At 50.0% G+C, this 14,958-nt stretch overlaps 5 protein-coding genes across 5 annotated transcripts; 2 read left to right on the top strand and 3 right to left on the bottom strand.

Annotated features, from left to right (window-relative positions):
- Positions 1 to 229: 229 nt before the first annotated feature.
- Positions 230 to 1,388, bottom strand: A1O9_00987 (L-asparaginase; the record flags this gene model as incomplete). The annotated part of the gene is made up of 2 exons (XM_013410148.1): positions 230 to 752; positions 814 to 1,388. The coding sequence occupies 2 exons, from the start codon at positions 1,386 to 1,388 to the stop codon at positions 230 to 232; spliced, it is 1,098 nt and encodes a 365-aa protein (XP_013265602.1).
- Positions 1,389 to 2,879: 1,491 nt separating this feature from the next.
- On the bottom strand, positions 2,880 to 4,557 carry A1O9_00988 (uncharacterized protein; the record flags this gene model as incomplete). The annotated part of the gene is made up of 2 exons (XM_013410149.1): positions 2,880 to 3,697; positions 3,744 to 4,557. 2 exons carry the CDS (start codon positions 4,555 to 4,557, stop codon positions 2,880 to 2,882), a joined length of 1,632 nt encoding a protein of 543 aa, XP_013265603.1.
- Positions 4,558 to 6,027: 1,470 nt separating this feature from the next.
- Positions 6,028 to 7,362, top strand: A1O9_00989 (uncharacterized protein; the record flags this gene model as incomplete). Its single annotated transcript, XM_013410150.1, has 3 exons — positions 6,028 to 6,455; positions 6,523 to 6,643; positions 6,706 to 7,362. The coding sequence occupies 3 exons, from the start codon at positions 6,028 to 6,030 to the stop codon at positions 7,360 to 7,362; spliced, it is 1,206 nt and encodes a 401-aa protein (XP_013265604.1).
- Positions 7,363 to 10,407: 3,045 nt separating this feature from the next.
- On the top strand, positions 10,408 to 12,384 carry A1O9_00990 (serine/threonine protein kinase; the record flags this gene model as incomplete). Its single annotated transcript, XM_013410151.1, has 1 exon — positions 10,408 to 12,384. One exon carries the CDS (start codon positions 10,408 to 10,410, stop codon positions 12,382 to 12,384), a length of 1,977 nt encoding a protein of 658 aa, XP_013265605.1.
- Positions 12,385 to 13,088: 704 nt separating this feature from the next.
- A1O9_00991 (uncharacterized protein) lies at positions 13,089 to 14,711 on the bottom strand (the record flags this gene model as incomplete). Its single annotated transcript, XM_013410152.1, has 1 exon — positions 13,089 to 14,711. One exon carries the CDS (start codon positions 14,709 to 14,711, stop codon positions 13,089 to 13,091), a length of 1,623 nt encoding a protein of 540 aa, XP_013265606.1.
- Positions 14,712 to 14,958: the final 247 nt, after the last annotated feature.

Raw genomic sequence — 14,958 nt, forward strand, 5'->3', positions numbered from 1 at the left:
TAGACAGGCTTCAATATGTTGAACAAGCCCGCTTACAATTGGACAGCGTCATCACCTCTTGGATGTTCGGTGAAAGCCTGGAGATTTCCGTGCTTGACTCCATATCAGCGAAACATCTGCAGGATTGCTTGGGTGTAGAGAATCAATAATGGAGAACCAGTACATCGGAAAGGAACTTCGTTTTGACTTTGATATATCATTGTGAATTCGTATGTGTGCCGTAACCATTCTATGGACTGGGATAGCCTTGAGCGAACAGCTCCTTGATATCATCATTTTCATAACCCGCCTGCACCGCCAACTGGAGCAAGATACGGGCTTTCTGAGGGTTGAGGAATCCACTCGCAATGATGAAATCGCCCTCATCCCCTGGTACAAATCCATCTGGAGAGCGGTGGCTCGCCACCATGGGAATCCCGGTCGCGTTGTAGACAGCCTCTGCCGACCTCGCTGCCACCGAGGACATTCCTCCGGCGCCGACACCTGCGACAACGATGCCTTCAGCTCCGTTCTCGACGGTCGAGTTGAACAGCTCGGGGTCCATGTCTTGGTGGGCGTATAGAATATTGATTGATGGTAAGGAGTCCGCACCGCTCAAATCAAATTGCACTTTGCCAATTGGTGCTGCGGGCTCGTAGTAGAAGTACGGAACTTGGTTGATGAAGAATCCAAGTTGGCCAGCTTCAGTGCTGTAGAATGTATCGAGGGAATTCGCATTGTTCTTGGTCGTGTAGAACGCACTCCCGATGCGACTGTAAAATCAGCGTTAGAAACATTTGACCTATCCTCACTGATAGTTCTCAGCCAACTCACTCGTTCAAGGCAATCATAGCGCCACGGCCGATGGCATTTGGAGAGGACGCCAGTGTGACGGCCTGGTACAGGTTCAGCGGACCATCTGCACTGAGGGCTGTGGCAGGTCTCATTGCGCCAACAACAACGACAGGCTTCGTAGAATTGACGGTCAAGTCCAGAAAGAAAGCCGTCTCTTCGAGAGTATCGGTCCCATGAGTGACGACCACACCAGAAATGTCGTCACGAGCAAGCTCTTCGTTGATCAGGTGGGCCAGTTTAAGCGAGATCGTCTCGTTGATGGAGCCGCTGCCGACGTTGGACACCTGGTAGCCACGGATGTTCGTGATGTTGAGGATCTCTGGTACTGCATCGACAAGTTGTTGAACACCTAGTCCCACACTGTATCCTGTAGTCTGTGTGTTCGAGGTGCCTTGACTCGCGATTGTACCACCCGTGGCAAAGATGGTCACATTTGGCAAGGACGCATTGATAGGTGTTTGAATATCTTGTCTCGGGAGCAACTGACTCAGGTGGAGTATCGGCGACGCCGCCGTGCCCACCGCAAAACCGAGGGCAAGTCTAAAGGAAACCATTCTTGCTACCACAGCACAGTCTTGGGTAGATGTAGACAGCTGCTTCTTAACTTGGAGGAGGAGGCTCGACGGTCACACGCGGCGTATAAATACGACCGAGGACCGCTCTCAATCCTATCTTTCGGAAGGGCGTATGACACCACGCAACATCAAAAGCCAACTCCACACATAAGGCTATTTGGCATGGCAGCAGCAAGCAAAACTCTTCGCGAAGTGATAGAGGGCGATATACTGTAGCGCAAACGTGGTCCAAGACACGCCTGTCCTGATTCAGACTTCATTGTTGGAAAAAGATCGAACACACGCCCAAAGAGGGCGAGTTGATTGGTACGGCCCCTTCTTAGTGTTGTGCGATAAGGAGCGGGTACTAGCACCAAGGTATGTAAGTTGCCTTCATGCGCCATGGAATAGAAACAGATGGTACTAGAAGAATACGGAAAGGTTGCTATGGATAAAAGCAAAATTCGAGATAGCAAGCGGGGAACTCCTTGTCCTTATCTGTTAAACATATCTGTTCTTGGCTGTAGTAGGCGAGTACTGTCATCGAAATACTGTAGCCTACTAGGTCGACATGTTGCTGGGGCTCCGTAAACATATTGAGATTATTAATAATAGTATCAGTCACGATCAAACAAGCGATTGTTGCGCAAAGGACTTCTACGAAGGCTATGTAAACAGGATAAGATGGGCCAAAAGCAGTTTCGGTCACAGCCTTGTTCAGCCTTGTCGGTGTTGGAGCGCGGCTAACGTATGCTCAACTCTGAGGTAGACTATTCAGAACCGACGATGCTCGAGCAAAACTTCTTTTGATCTTACAATCAAAGACAGATTCAAGGATCCTGATATCACATGGTCTGAGTTGTCTGAGTGTTTTGCTATTCAAGAGAACATAAGGTTTGCCAGGGAGATGGAGCTGATATTCCATACCCTGGTGGTCCTGCGCGATCGTCCAATGCTAAATTGAGTCTCGAGTTGCTCTGTGTCTAAAGCTATATTATATCTACCGATAGCCATTGATGATTGAATCCAAGAGCACTCGGCTAGAATGTTGGGTTCAACATCGTTAGATGGACACTCTTGGCTCAAACGAATGTTGGCTCGGAAACATTCTTCCCAACTTTCTCCTGATCAGAACTACTGGAGTCCATTGTGATTTGTAGGTTCTGGTCGCTTTCACCATCCATGCTTCCCTTAATGATATTGGGTATAGTTGGCTGGTCTCCATCTGCGCGACGGTGTAGAGGTATGAAGATGTCGTAGAACCTGGGGACAATGAAGCCCAGGGCGATAATAATCAATGCAAAGTGAGCTATAGTGAAACCGACGATGTGAAGAGGATCGTATCGGAGTTGATAAAAGGCCGGGTACGCAAAGCCATAGATGATGCCAAGTATCGGGGCGCTGATATACCGTAGTAGCACTGGCCAAAAAGTTGGAATCTTCCAATTTCGCCCCGTGCCAACGATAACATTCAGATCTCGCCTTAGTTGATTACCCTGTTTGAACATTAACAACCTGAGAGAATGAAACGGTGGCTAGCTTTCTTACCGAGTAGAACGCAACATACCAAAATCGAGCAATGTAAACATTTCTCGACCAAAACCTGGGTGCCGGAGAATCTGGCGTCCGCCCAATCAATGTTGAAATGATTGATCCAGCGATGTATAAGCCAAAGCCAAGGCCAGCACCGGCCGGTGGAGAGACAGCGTGTGCAACAGCAACACCGAAGATGAGGCCTCCAAAGTACCCTGCGTTGTAAACGATCCACGCAGGGGCTCCTACACTTGCCACGACGTCCTTCCAGCGGTAAACTGTAGTGGCACTGACACACTCAGCAAAGACGACGAATATGAGTGAAACGTCGTTGATCCATCTGTCGACCCCGTCAAGTAGATAGTATCCAAACTCAGTGCAATAGGGCAGTGAGCACAGGAAGGATACAACAACGAGTCCAGTGACAACCACTGGACGTGAGAACCTTGTGCCCGAGTCCATCACGAGTGTGGCGATCGCGTCAAGCATCGCGAAAGCCGAACTGTAGCCTAGTACCACCAGTGTGAAGAACAGAGCAACAGCCCAAAAGTTGGCACCTGGCATTTCCGTGATTGCAAGAGGTAAGGTGAGAAAGCCTACAACGAAACTTCCAAGCCTAGTACCTTCTTCTGGAAAAAGGCGCAGATAGCCAACAACGCCGAACACAGCGAATGCTGCAAAGCATTCAAAAAGAACGTTACTGCACACGATGAGTATGGAATCCATGACAGCATTCGAGTGTTTCTGGTTGTAGGATGCATAGGACGTGAAGTAGCCTGAAATTGTCAGCGAAAGTGAGAAGGTGGGAAGCGAGAACACTACCAAATCCGACGCCAGTAGAGAAGAAGACCTGCCCACAAGCCGTTTGCCAGACTTGCCCCTTTGCAAGCTCAGCACCCCTCCAAGTGGCAAAGTATAACTTCACGCCAGCACCAGCATTTTCGAGAGACACTCCACGGCCGACGAGAATAATTGTGATGACAATAGGCAGCCCCATCGTAAAGTAAACAACACGACCGGTGAGCCCCACGCCTCGAAATATGCTAATCCAGCACAGAAACCAGATGAAGGCAGTCCATCCAACCGTTTCGCCGATAAGTGCCGTACTGGGATATGAAGTATAGGAAAGAACCTGGCGACCATTCTCACTCAAGCTTCCAGCGATAGGAGTAGGATTTCCAACCACTTCCGCATAAAATTCATCACCTCGATTGGTCCAGGGAAGTGGACTCGTGAAGGAGTTCCGGAAGTAGTTCATAATCCATGACAGAATTACCACGAAGTAGTGATTGACGAACCAGCCGATGAAGAGGAGACCCAAGCCAGTCCCTTTCAACCGCTTGTTCATATTGTTATAAGCGATTACAGCCCCACCTCGATATGCCTGGCCGATGGAGATCTCCAGGATCAGTGCTGGAATGGCGACTATGAAGACTGCAATGAAATATGGTATGAACCATTGAAGACCGTAATTGTTGTAGACCACTGAAGGATAACGCAGGAGATTGCCCATACCGGCACAGCCACCCATGCTCGCGAGTAGGAAGGCCGTACGTGACGGCCATTGATCCCGCCCATCATCTGACTTGTCTGGAGCAGGAGCAAGGTAGTTTCCGACTTTCTTGAGCGTGTTCATCCTGACGTGAAGAACACCGATAGATTATGAGGTCTATTCATCAAGCGCAAACAGAACGACGAGGGAAGGTTCGAAAAAGAAGAGAAATGGACCTTATACGCTACATGACCAGGGGCCAGGGGTCTGACATGCGCAACCGACTCCCATTCTCAGCATCAAGCCAAGTCGTGATTCAATCGTCAAGCTCGCCATTTAGAATATAGTTGGCCTTGACTTTTACGGACCCACCTGTAGTTTCTCCCACAGGGTGGCAGTGGGAACACTCAACTAACCAGCCGATGATGCCATGGCTTGCGTGATCGACCTGTGATCGTGCATCTTCGGCCAGTGCGGTCGGGGGAAGAGTTTTTCAAGTTCAGCCTTGAAGCCCAGGCGGCGATTTCATCAGCCAAGGTCTTGAGCAGCATTGGACGGCAGGACGACAGGGTTGTAGGAATATATCATGGCCTTGAAAAGACGAGAGCGGAGTTGTTGGAACTTGGCTGTTCTTGGTCTTTCGTCAGAGTCCCGCCGGTATCCACCTTAATTCTTGTCTGCGCGAGAAGCACGTCTTGGCAAGACTGAGGCTGAAAGATCTGAAGCCTTATGTGATGGGAAGAAGAGGACGATATGCCTGGCATCGAGGCCAGTACCACCAAGGGCTCATGGAATCAAACATGCAATATAAGTTTGTGTATGAGACTCCACCTACGTCTGCATAATTGACGGAATTTATACCATCAGCAGAACAGCGTGATTCATGAGATCAAGGGTCACCTGTCTGAGATGAGCATTCCATATGCAGCAGCAGCGATCAGGCTCATTGCGTCGGATGCAACTAAGTAAGTATGGTGCACGAAAAGATTTGTTTGACACCAGGAGAACCTGGAACAAGGGGCGTGTATGGAAATTTTCGGATTTTTGTAATGGGTTAAAGCGATATCGTACGGTGGGGCAATGATACGAGAAGTGACGCTACTGTTGGTAGGCTTCATGAGCATTTGAGCCCTGAACAACAGTCTTTCTGGGTGATCATATCCTGTCTGAATTAACGCGAAGACGGCTTCTTACAGATCCTGGATGTCAACTTCTATCACTCTCCGACAAAGAGCTCGTACGCTGTTTCGTACTATATTATATCACGTGACTGACCGGTAAATCACGGAATCCGGCTGACAGAAGTGCTTCACAGACTGACTGGGCTTTCCTCCCTTTGGTGTCAAATACATTGTTCGTCTTGTCCTCATGCGACGCGAATAGCCTCCGATACTTCGTTTGCCCTGGGTTACCAAATATACGGCAACGACAGCCATCAGCCCGAACACCATGCGCATGAGGCTGAGTCAAGAAAGAAGTCAGAGCCCCAGCCTTCTGTTACTCAGCAGCTTTCTGTCGTTAGTGGTCGGTTTTTCTGTTCCGCAATATGTGGTAGACTATGGTATGTGTGCATGCTGTTGTCCTTGGAACAAGGATAATACTCACCAATACTCCATGCTAGCTCCAATTATCTGGCTCCACTCGGATGATCCTTTTATGCCCAGTGATATCTCGGGGCATCTTTTGCATACATCACCTAGGCTCGACTTCGAACCGATCCAGGATCGGTCAGGTCGAGATTTGAACAATCTTTCGTCGCTGAACGATTATGGTGCAGACATCTTCCTAACAGCAGACGATGATGCTAGCATCAGTCCAAATTGGATATTGGGAGAGGTCCCTGATGCGACTGGGGCGCTACAGAATTCTACGGCTTGCGCTGTAGTTATCGTTGAGCACAGTGATGCAGATGTGGATGCATTCTATTTCTACTTCTACTCCTTCGATGAGGGAGGGGATATTGAGCAGGTCGTGCACCCTCTGGAGAAGCTGTTTCCCGATACTAAACCTGGCGATCACTATGGCAATCATGTTGGCGACTGGTAAGCTGCGTCTCTTCCGCTAGTTCTAGCTTAAGGAGCTTTGCAAGCACTCCTGACTTGTATTCAGGGAGCATAACATGGTCCGGTTCAAAGCTGGGAAGCCGACTGGTATATGGTTCAGTCAACACGCGTTTGGCCAGGCTTGCTTGTGGACGGATGAAACGTGCTTCTCCAAAGATGGAGCCAGGGTATGTTTGCTTGCTTCAAAATCATGGAAATACTTGAAACATCAGACTGAATGATTGAATAGCCGGTCGTATACAGTGCCAGAGGTTCCCATGCCAACTACCCGTTCCCTGGAAGCCATGTCCATGACGACGCTCTCATCGATGTCGCGGATAAAGGCCAAATATGGGACCCTATTAAGCCAGCTTACTACTATAAATATGACCCTGATCGGAAAACATTCGCAGCAGCGGAGCCAGATATAACACCAACTGATTGGCTTTACTTCAATGGTCAGTGGGGCGACAAGCAGTATCCCGATTCCGACCCACGGCAGAAAACCATCCCTTACTTTGGCCTCAAGAAGTTCACCAACGGCCCTAACGGGCCCCAATTCAAACATCTGGTACGGAAAGGTCTGATGCCGGATGAACGGCCCAAAGATACTGTAATGAAGACTGCCGTGCGGTGGTATCTATCCATGTATGGGTGTTGCCTAAAGGACTATAATCCCTGGGGCGTCATAATTTCGATCGTGCTGGGGCTCGCGGTGTTGATTGGGTTGATTGTGTTCGCAGTGAGGAAACTAAAACCACACGTAAGAGGCTGGATTGAGAGGAGACGAGGCTGGTTCGTTGCCCGAAAGGAGCACATATCTCGACTCGAGCAGGAGGACGTACAGTTGGGACTTCTTGGTCGCGAAGGAATAGACGAGGACGGTAGATATCGATACCCCGAATAGATCACTGGCTTGCATAGGATTCCGTTGTTTGTGCGTTGTTTCAAGAGGACAGAGTCTTCGTGTGATTGTCTCCTGCAGATCTTCCTCGGCTTGGTTCCTTTAATTCAATCGGTTGGCAAACCTTGGTCAAAAATTATGTCGTGCTGCTGCCTCGTAAGGGGCAATCGTACGGCGCAACCTCACGCTTTCAGGATTTCGCAGTCTCAAAAGCATTACCATGTCGCAATCCTGCGAGGCAGCCATTGCACGCTTGCATCCTTGCTCTTCGGTCTCATCAGGATTGAGAACAACTGCGAGTCTATGCTGCTGAATACTGTCGTGACTACAGCCACGAATTTAACCTGTGAGAATTTTAAGCATGGTCTGTTTGCGGGCCATCAGACCATGGAAGGTAGGTGCCTTGTCGAGGCGTCAACAATTGTTTATCTTCCAAAGGTATCCAGGCAATGCGGGCGATTTGAGATCGGAAAAAGATGTCATGGTAATAATCCATAGCTGGAGCCGCCATTCTAGAGGCTTGTCCCAGTATTCTAGCAACGCTTGTACTGCTAGAGGGCCGGGAGTAAGCATTGTGTGGCGTGGCAAAGTGACCATTCTTTCACCAACATGGATGGACTGAGGGCTTGAATTTGTGCGTTATGGGATTGCCATGATGGGAGGAAATAGCCGATGTGTTTCAAGCATGAGGCCTCTGCAGCGTTTGAACTTGGGGGACACTTCGGCGTATGTCCATGGCTCGATCTTGCCGTGTAGTTTGTGATATATGCAGACTCCTCCGAAAGCAGGAGCGACCTGGTATGGCTATATCAGCGGTCAGGGGTCACTAGGGATCCGTACCCTGTTGGCTCGCTCCCAACTCACCTTGATTTTCCCTGGCCATTTAGTCGGACTATCGATCCACTTACGAGTACTCCCCAAACTCCGTACTCCGTACGGAGGTGTGCATCAAAAGTTGTGGAGAGGCTTTTGAAATACCAGGGCTATCGTGATATTCTATTGTGTAATCTAGTCTGACAGATTATTTATTCTAGGCTAGTTAGGCCTTGTTAGGGAACAGAATACCTAATCTCCCCTAAGATGTCCTCCTAACTTGAGCTAACTTTAAGTACAATTAGACATCTATTAGGGCTGAAGACAAACTCTAGGGATTGTTGCTGTCGAAACGCGATTAAAATTAAACATGTCTTTTCAAGATTATGACAGTGTCATTAGAAATCTACGTCATTCTCTACTAGCGCGTACACAACTTTTGATGCACACCTCCGTACTCGTACCTTCCAATCAATCCGAGGGGCCAGTCGGTTGTCCTCCGCTCCACAACGGGCCGAGCGGGCACGAGACCCGGGGCCTTAGGCGCGCTTTAGGCACCAAGGCTAGTTAGAGGCCTAGGAGCCCTGGGCGCTCGTCTGTTCCCCTTGCTCGTAGACTGCGTGAGGATGACATTGGTGGCGGCGGAGCTCCCAAAGGAACGCAGAATTGATAGTACGCGTAATCCATGAGCCTTCGTGTGGGTGGTAGTACCCCGTACGGAGTCCATGATATTGCTCATGCCTTGTTAGCAAGGAGAGGCGCCGAATTAAGTAGCTACATAGGTAGCTAGGTGCTTTGATGGATAGTGAACATAGATAGGTACCTACCGCACATAGCGGCTCCAATAACACCCCCTGTTGGACGCTCCGTATTCATGCACCGCATTGCGAGTAAGTAATAGTACGGACCTCTCTATGTGCGAAGTACTCCGTGCTCCGTACTCTTGGTCGCCCTGGAAGTTGCTTCCGACCCGAGTGCAAGGACTCCCTTCTTGTGCGTGCCGTGTCGGCTTTATTATCATTGAATTAATAGGACTTGGGCATCTTGTCTATACGAGTAGTATTTTCCTACCTAGTCGTTGAAACACACGCACTGACTTCTCCATCCCTGCGTCAACGTCTCGGTGCCGCGCACGAGTACGGAGTGTCGCTTACCTCGTACTTCAGTCTCCGGCCGCGTTGACTTGTTCTTCCCATTCCTGCGCCTCTTTTTCTGGTCCTGTGAGCCTTGCCAGACCGCGCCTCCCAAGTTCCACACCTTGACTCCCGCACCCCTCAAGCGAACATCAATCACCAGTGGCGACCGCGACCGAACCCATCGCCTTGACAGCGCAGTCCACATGTCATCTTTACCCTCGATGCGACACATGACTTACCGTTCAAGTATATCCTACCTTGTCACCGAGAGGAATGCAACCTGCCAGGAGTAAAGCTGTGCTCCAACACCACAAAACAAAAGTACCACCCACCCGACAGGAAAACATCTGATATCTTGCCTGCGGCCAGGGCTGACATTGCTGATTAGCTTGCCAATTCATACTCTGAACTCCTCGAGTAAGCACCCCTTCCTGTCGCACGCGACCCTTACTTATCCCTGCAAAGACAATTCGCCTCCAAAGATCTCAAGAGTGTGGGAAACTACACCTTGGGGAAACTTATTGGAAAAGGCTCATTTGGCAAGGTCTATCTTGCCAAACATAATTTGACAAATGGCGCAAAGGTGGGCATCATCTGTTTCCGAACCTCCTCAAGCCCGTTAAACTCAATTCGAACAGGTGGTCCTCAAGGCTTCGAGCAAGAACGATCCCAACCTCGCACGCGAAATCCACCATCATCGCCAATTCGTCCACCCCCATATTGCCCGACTATATGAAGTTATAATAACCGAGTCTCTTGTTTGGCTGGTCTTGGAATATTGCCCTGGTACCGTTCTCCCGCCATAAAAGCTACTTCCGATCACTACTAAGTTCTCTCAGGTGATGAGCTATACAATTATTTATGCAAGAATGGCGCTCTGCCCGTCGAGACCGCACAGAAGATTTTCACTCAACTTGTTGGTGCTGTTGCATATATCCACAGCAAATCCTGCGTCCATCGCGATCTGAAGCTGGAGAATGTCTTGCTTGACAAACATGAAAATGTCAAACTATGCGATTTTGGCTTCACCAGAGAGTATGAGGGAAAGGCAAACTATCTCCAGACATTTTGCGGAACAGTGTGCTACAGCGCCCCGGAAATGCTCAGAGGTGAAAAGTATGCGGGCGAAAAAGTCGATGTCTGGAGCCTGGGGATCATCCTGTATGCTTTGTTGAAGGGCGAACTGCCATTTGATGAGGATGACGATGCTGCAACCAAAGCTAAAATTTTGAAGGACGACCCCGTATACCCCAGCACCTTCCCGGAACCAGCGAAGACTCTAATATCGAAACTCCTCTCCAAACGACCTCTTTACAGGCCTACCCTCTCTGAAATTTTGGCCGACCCCTTCTTGGCCGACCACGCGCCACAGCAACAAGCCGTGTTGAAGCTTTCTCAGCCGGCAGCCTTCTCCACAGAGTTGGAGAAAGATACTCTGGAGCGAATGAAAGCTGCTGGTGTAGATATTGACAAGGTCATCGAGAACGTCCTCTCCCAGAGGTGCGACTCACTAGCAGGATGGTGGACATTACTACTTGAGAAGGAGGGCAGAAAACATGCTCGAAGGGAACGAAAGCGGAAAGAGAAGGAAGCCGAGATGAAGCTACTCCGACGTTTGAGTGGTGCTAGTAGCCGTCTCGAAAGGATAGCGCCTACACTAGAAGAAGTTGATGAGGAGGGATCACCTGGATTCGTACTACCACGCCGTAGTGGCAGTGGAAGTCGAGGTCGAACTCAGAGAAGGAGTACACCTCAGATCCTTGTCAGCGACCTTCCACAACTTCCAGAGGGTGACGTCGTACAATCCCCAGGTGCCAAAACGCCTCCCCCCCCTCTTGATAAGGACTCAATACGCTCACAAAGTGGATCTCGACCCTCCTTGCCTCCCAAAGAGCGAAATCGCCGGAGCAGCACTCTACAGATAGTCGCAACCAATCCGGACCTCGTCGGGCCTCTAAATGGGGTTGGCAAGAGACGTGGAGGGAAGCTACGCAATCGACAATTCCTAAGTCAGCTTACTGCAATCAAGCATTGGTTTGTTGAATCCACCAAACGCGCCAGATCGCCCGGAGGCTCAAAGTTGGACAAGTCATTGAATGGCAGCTCCCATCTCTTAAACGCCAACAATGCCTTTGGTCGATCCGACAACAATATCAGAGGAATAAACGACCGCGAGAACAGGTCCTCTGTGGGCTCCGCGCTGACACCAGTCACATCGAACCCAAATCAAATAGCTTCCATGACCGCACCCGGAGGCCCTCGCATCGACACTTCGCGTGCAAGGAATCGCAACTCGCTTTCCCCCTCACCTCTCACCCCTCGCTCATCATATCGCCGAAGCTCAACCGGTCTTCGTGGTCGCAAATCCACATCGTCTTCCGTTTCCTCCGTACGGAGTATGCCCCGACATAAATCACATAGCAAAGCCTCATCTCAGAGCTCAAACAGTATTGACACCATCAACAGTCCTCGAACCAGAAGTGCTGCACACTCTCCTCACTCTTCGATCAAAGTCCTCCCTGCGACACCGACCTCAAACATATTTTCTTTGAGCGCTCGGTCATCGAGAACGCAAGGTGCTGATGGAACAATTCAACCACGTCCACTCTCTGGAACCTATGATGATAGTTCGCGTCTGTCCTTGACACCCCAGGCTGGTCAATTTGGGTCCGGTGTCATGTTTGCTCGGAGGAAGAAGTCGCCATTTAAAGGCCCCACGCTGAATCCTGCATTCTTCACCGCCTCTACGATTCCCGCCGCATTTGGTAGCCCTGCAATAGTTAATAGCAGAAACCGTGATGAATCAGATGGACATCTGAACCTCGGCTTGAAGGGCTTGATGAATGGTCACAAACGACAGAACAGCAGTAAGCGGAAAAGCCAGATCATCGAGGAGGAAGAGGAGGACGAACAACACCGAATCGGAGAAGAGGAAGAGGACGAAGATATTGAAGAAGTCGATGCATTTGCGGCTGTCAAACTAGGCAGGGGTGAGCGAGTGCAGAGTATTACGATTTTGAACGACGCAATCGACGAAGACAACACGACGGTGAAAGGGAGTCCTGGAAATAACTGAAAGGACTCCTTATGAATGAACCTCCGAGGGCGTGTTTATGAAATCTCCTGTACATGGGGCTGGCGCGACAGACCTTCGGTGTTCTGTCTTCTCAGCGCACTTTATGTCTGTCGGGCATCGACAACACAATGAATTAACTGCACCATATACTGGCTGAACTTTGGTTGGCCTTGAGCATTCGAAGTTACACATTTGACGAGGGAGTGTGTTATTTCTTCTCCTCAATCTTCAGCGACAGTACTTAGGATGTCTGCTTCTGAGCGTTTCTCATTGCATTGCAAGGCGCACAAACTACCTGTCAATTGGGGCAGAGTGTTTCATGATTCACCCTTGGCCTTGGCCTTCACCCAATTTTTGTTTAAATATATTTATGTTTTTGTATGATATGAGCACCGACGGCGACATCGATACTGAATGTCTGACACCAATATACCATGAAGAGAGAATTAATTTCTTTTTTTTTATTTCAAGCTCTTACCTTCTCTACATATCTGGCTTCTACTTCAGGACTTGGCTAAGGGAAGAGTTGGTCTATCGCTAGCGTGTAGAGAACAGACAGTAAAAAGGATAGATATCATGAACGTTGATCGACTCAATACGTGAGGAAAGGTAGATGATGCCTTGTCTTCCAAGATTTCATCTTTCTCTTTATGTATTTGGGTTTGATATTTACTCCTTTTCTTCCCCGGTTTTCGTTTCAGACCTCAAGCCAGACCTCCATCGCTTTCGCTACCTGGTTCGTCCAGCCAAGCAAAATCGCTGATTAGCCGTCTCGACCCATCTGCCGCAGTCTCAAAACGACTCAATTCGAGAGCCTGGCGGTGCTTACCGCCCGCAGCTGGGCGAGCCACGACGGCGACAAAGGCGAAGCGGCGCTCTTCGGGTGGAAGCAGGCCAGCCTGTGCAGCGTTCGACGCCGAGGATGTTCTGGAGGAAGGTGAGGACTCATGGTCTTCCCCTTCCTCGAGTGAGATTATTCTCGAGAGTACACGGTCAGGCTCGACGAATGCCCATTCAATTCCTCCTTGGCAGGGAGGAGGAGCTTCGCGCATCAGACGTTGTGCGCGTCTTCTCAGCACCGGGTCTCGGCATTTCATCGCGCAGAAATACAGTGGTGGAATGACTCCCGGGTCTACGCTGGCAAGGAGGTGGATCCTTGAGGAGTCGGAGCTTTGCTTGAGGTAGACGCGGGCGTGGTCGATGATCTCTGTGAATTGCTCCATGTAATTGTCGAAGAGGGTCTGGCGGTTGCTGATGCATGTTGCAAGAGATATGTAGCAGACGGCCCAGTACATCAATAGAAATGATGCCATCCAGTCGACCTCTGCGTCGGGAGCTGGACTCATCGCGGCGGTGAAGGTCGCCTTCCAGTCCAAGAGCTTGTTGAGTAAAGAGTGGCGAGCAGATGTGAATGAGACATTGACGGTGCTGTTGTCTGGAATGTGAGGCATGAATTCTGCAAGTCTGATCAACTCGAAGCAGTCATTTACCAGGCTGTAGAATTGAGTCCGGGAAGCTCTGAGCATGGGGGAACGGGATAGTGTTGCATCGAGTATATCACTCGCCTCGTTGTTGGCGGGACATTGGAGTTGTAGAGCGTATCCTAGTGTAGCCGTCACTACGGCCTTCCTCAGTACGAATGGTGTGACCACCTGATGGACGACTTGACCTGCGACCGACTCGGGGCTGTAACGGCGATTCGGCCTCAAATTCTCAATCGAGACGTTGCAGCACCTTTTCAACAACTCTCTACCAGCTTTGACATTCCCTTGCTGGAATTCGACGCAAGAGAACAATATATAACTCAAGGCAACGACGGATTCATCGATTTGATCACGCTCAGCCAGGCGCCGAAGACTCGCAATCGCTCGACTGTAGAATCCCAGCGCTTGTCGATGCTGTCGATTCACGACTTGGGTGGTCGAAAGCAATGGTCCCGCGAAACTCGAAACCGAAGTATATGGAACGTGTTCGTATAGAATGCTCAAGCACACGACGGAATCCCAGACGAAACTGTCAGTCTGCGCAAGCTGAGGGACTAGTTCTTTCCAGAATCTGGCATCCACTGCCCCCGTGAGAACGGGTGCCGCGCTACACATGAAGTACTGGAACGCACGCCGTTCAGCCTGAGCGCGCGGCGGTACAAGTGCCCGCGAGGCTTCCACTTGCGGGATTGGATTGGCTGATCGACCGTCCTGTCGGCCGTGAATGAATTGTAATTGCCTCACGGCTGGTCCTTCACACTTGCGCCCAGTCTCGGTGCATCTTCGACAATGCGGTAGCGTTTCATCACACTTTATCCTTCGAACCCTGTTCGTAAGCGACATGTAAGTTCTATGCTTGCAAGATCCTCGTATCGTAGACGGAGGGGGGCCTTACTTGCAGGTCCAGCACCCATATCTGGACTTCGTGTGAGATCCACGTTTTCGGGGTCGCATATGTGGTTTATCGTGCGGCATTATAAGCATCGCTGGGCATGCAGTTTAATAAGGCCGACTTTCAACGGCACCAATATCTTCTGAGATAGAATCCATCAACTCTGACCGATGACGGGTGATGGCTGGTGGCTTGAGT

This window comes from Exophiala aquamarina, assembly GCF_000709125.1.
Source record: "Exophiala aquamarina CBS 119918 chromosome Unknown aczIA-supercont1.1, whole genome shotgun sequence".
Classification (NCBI taxonomy): Eukaryota; Fungi; Ascomycota; class Eurotiomycetes; order Chaetothyriales; family Herpotrichiellaceae; genus Exophiala; species Exophiala aquamarina.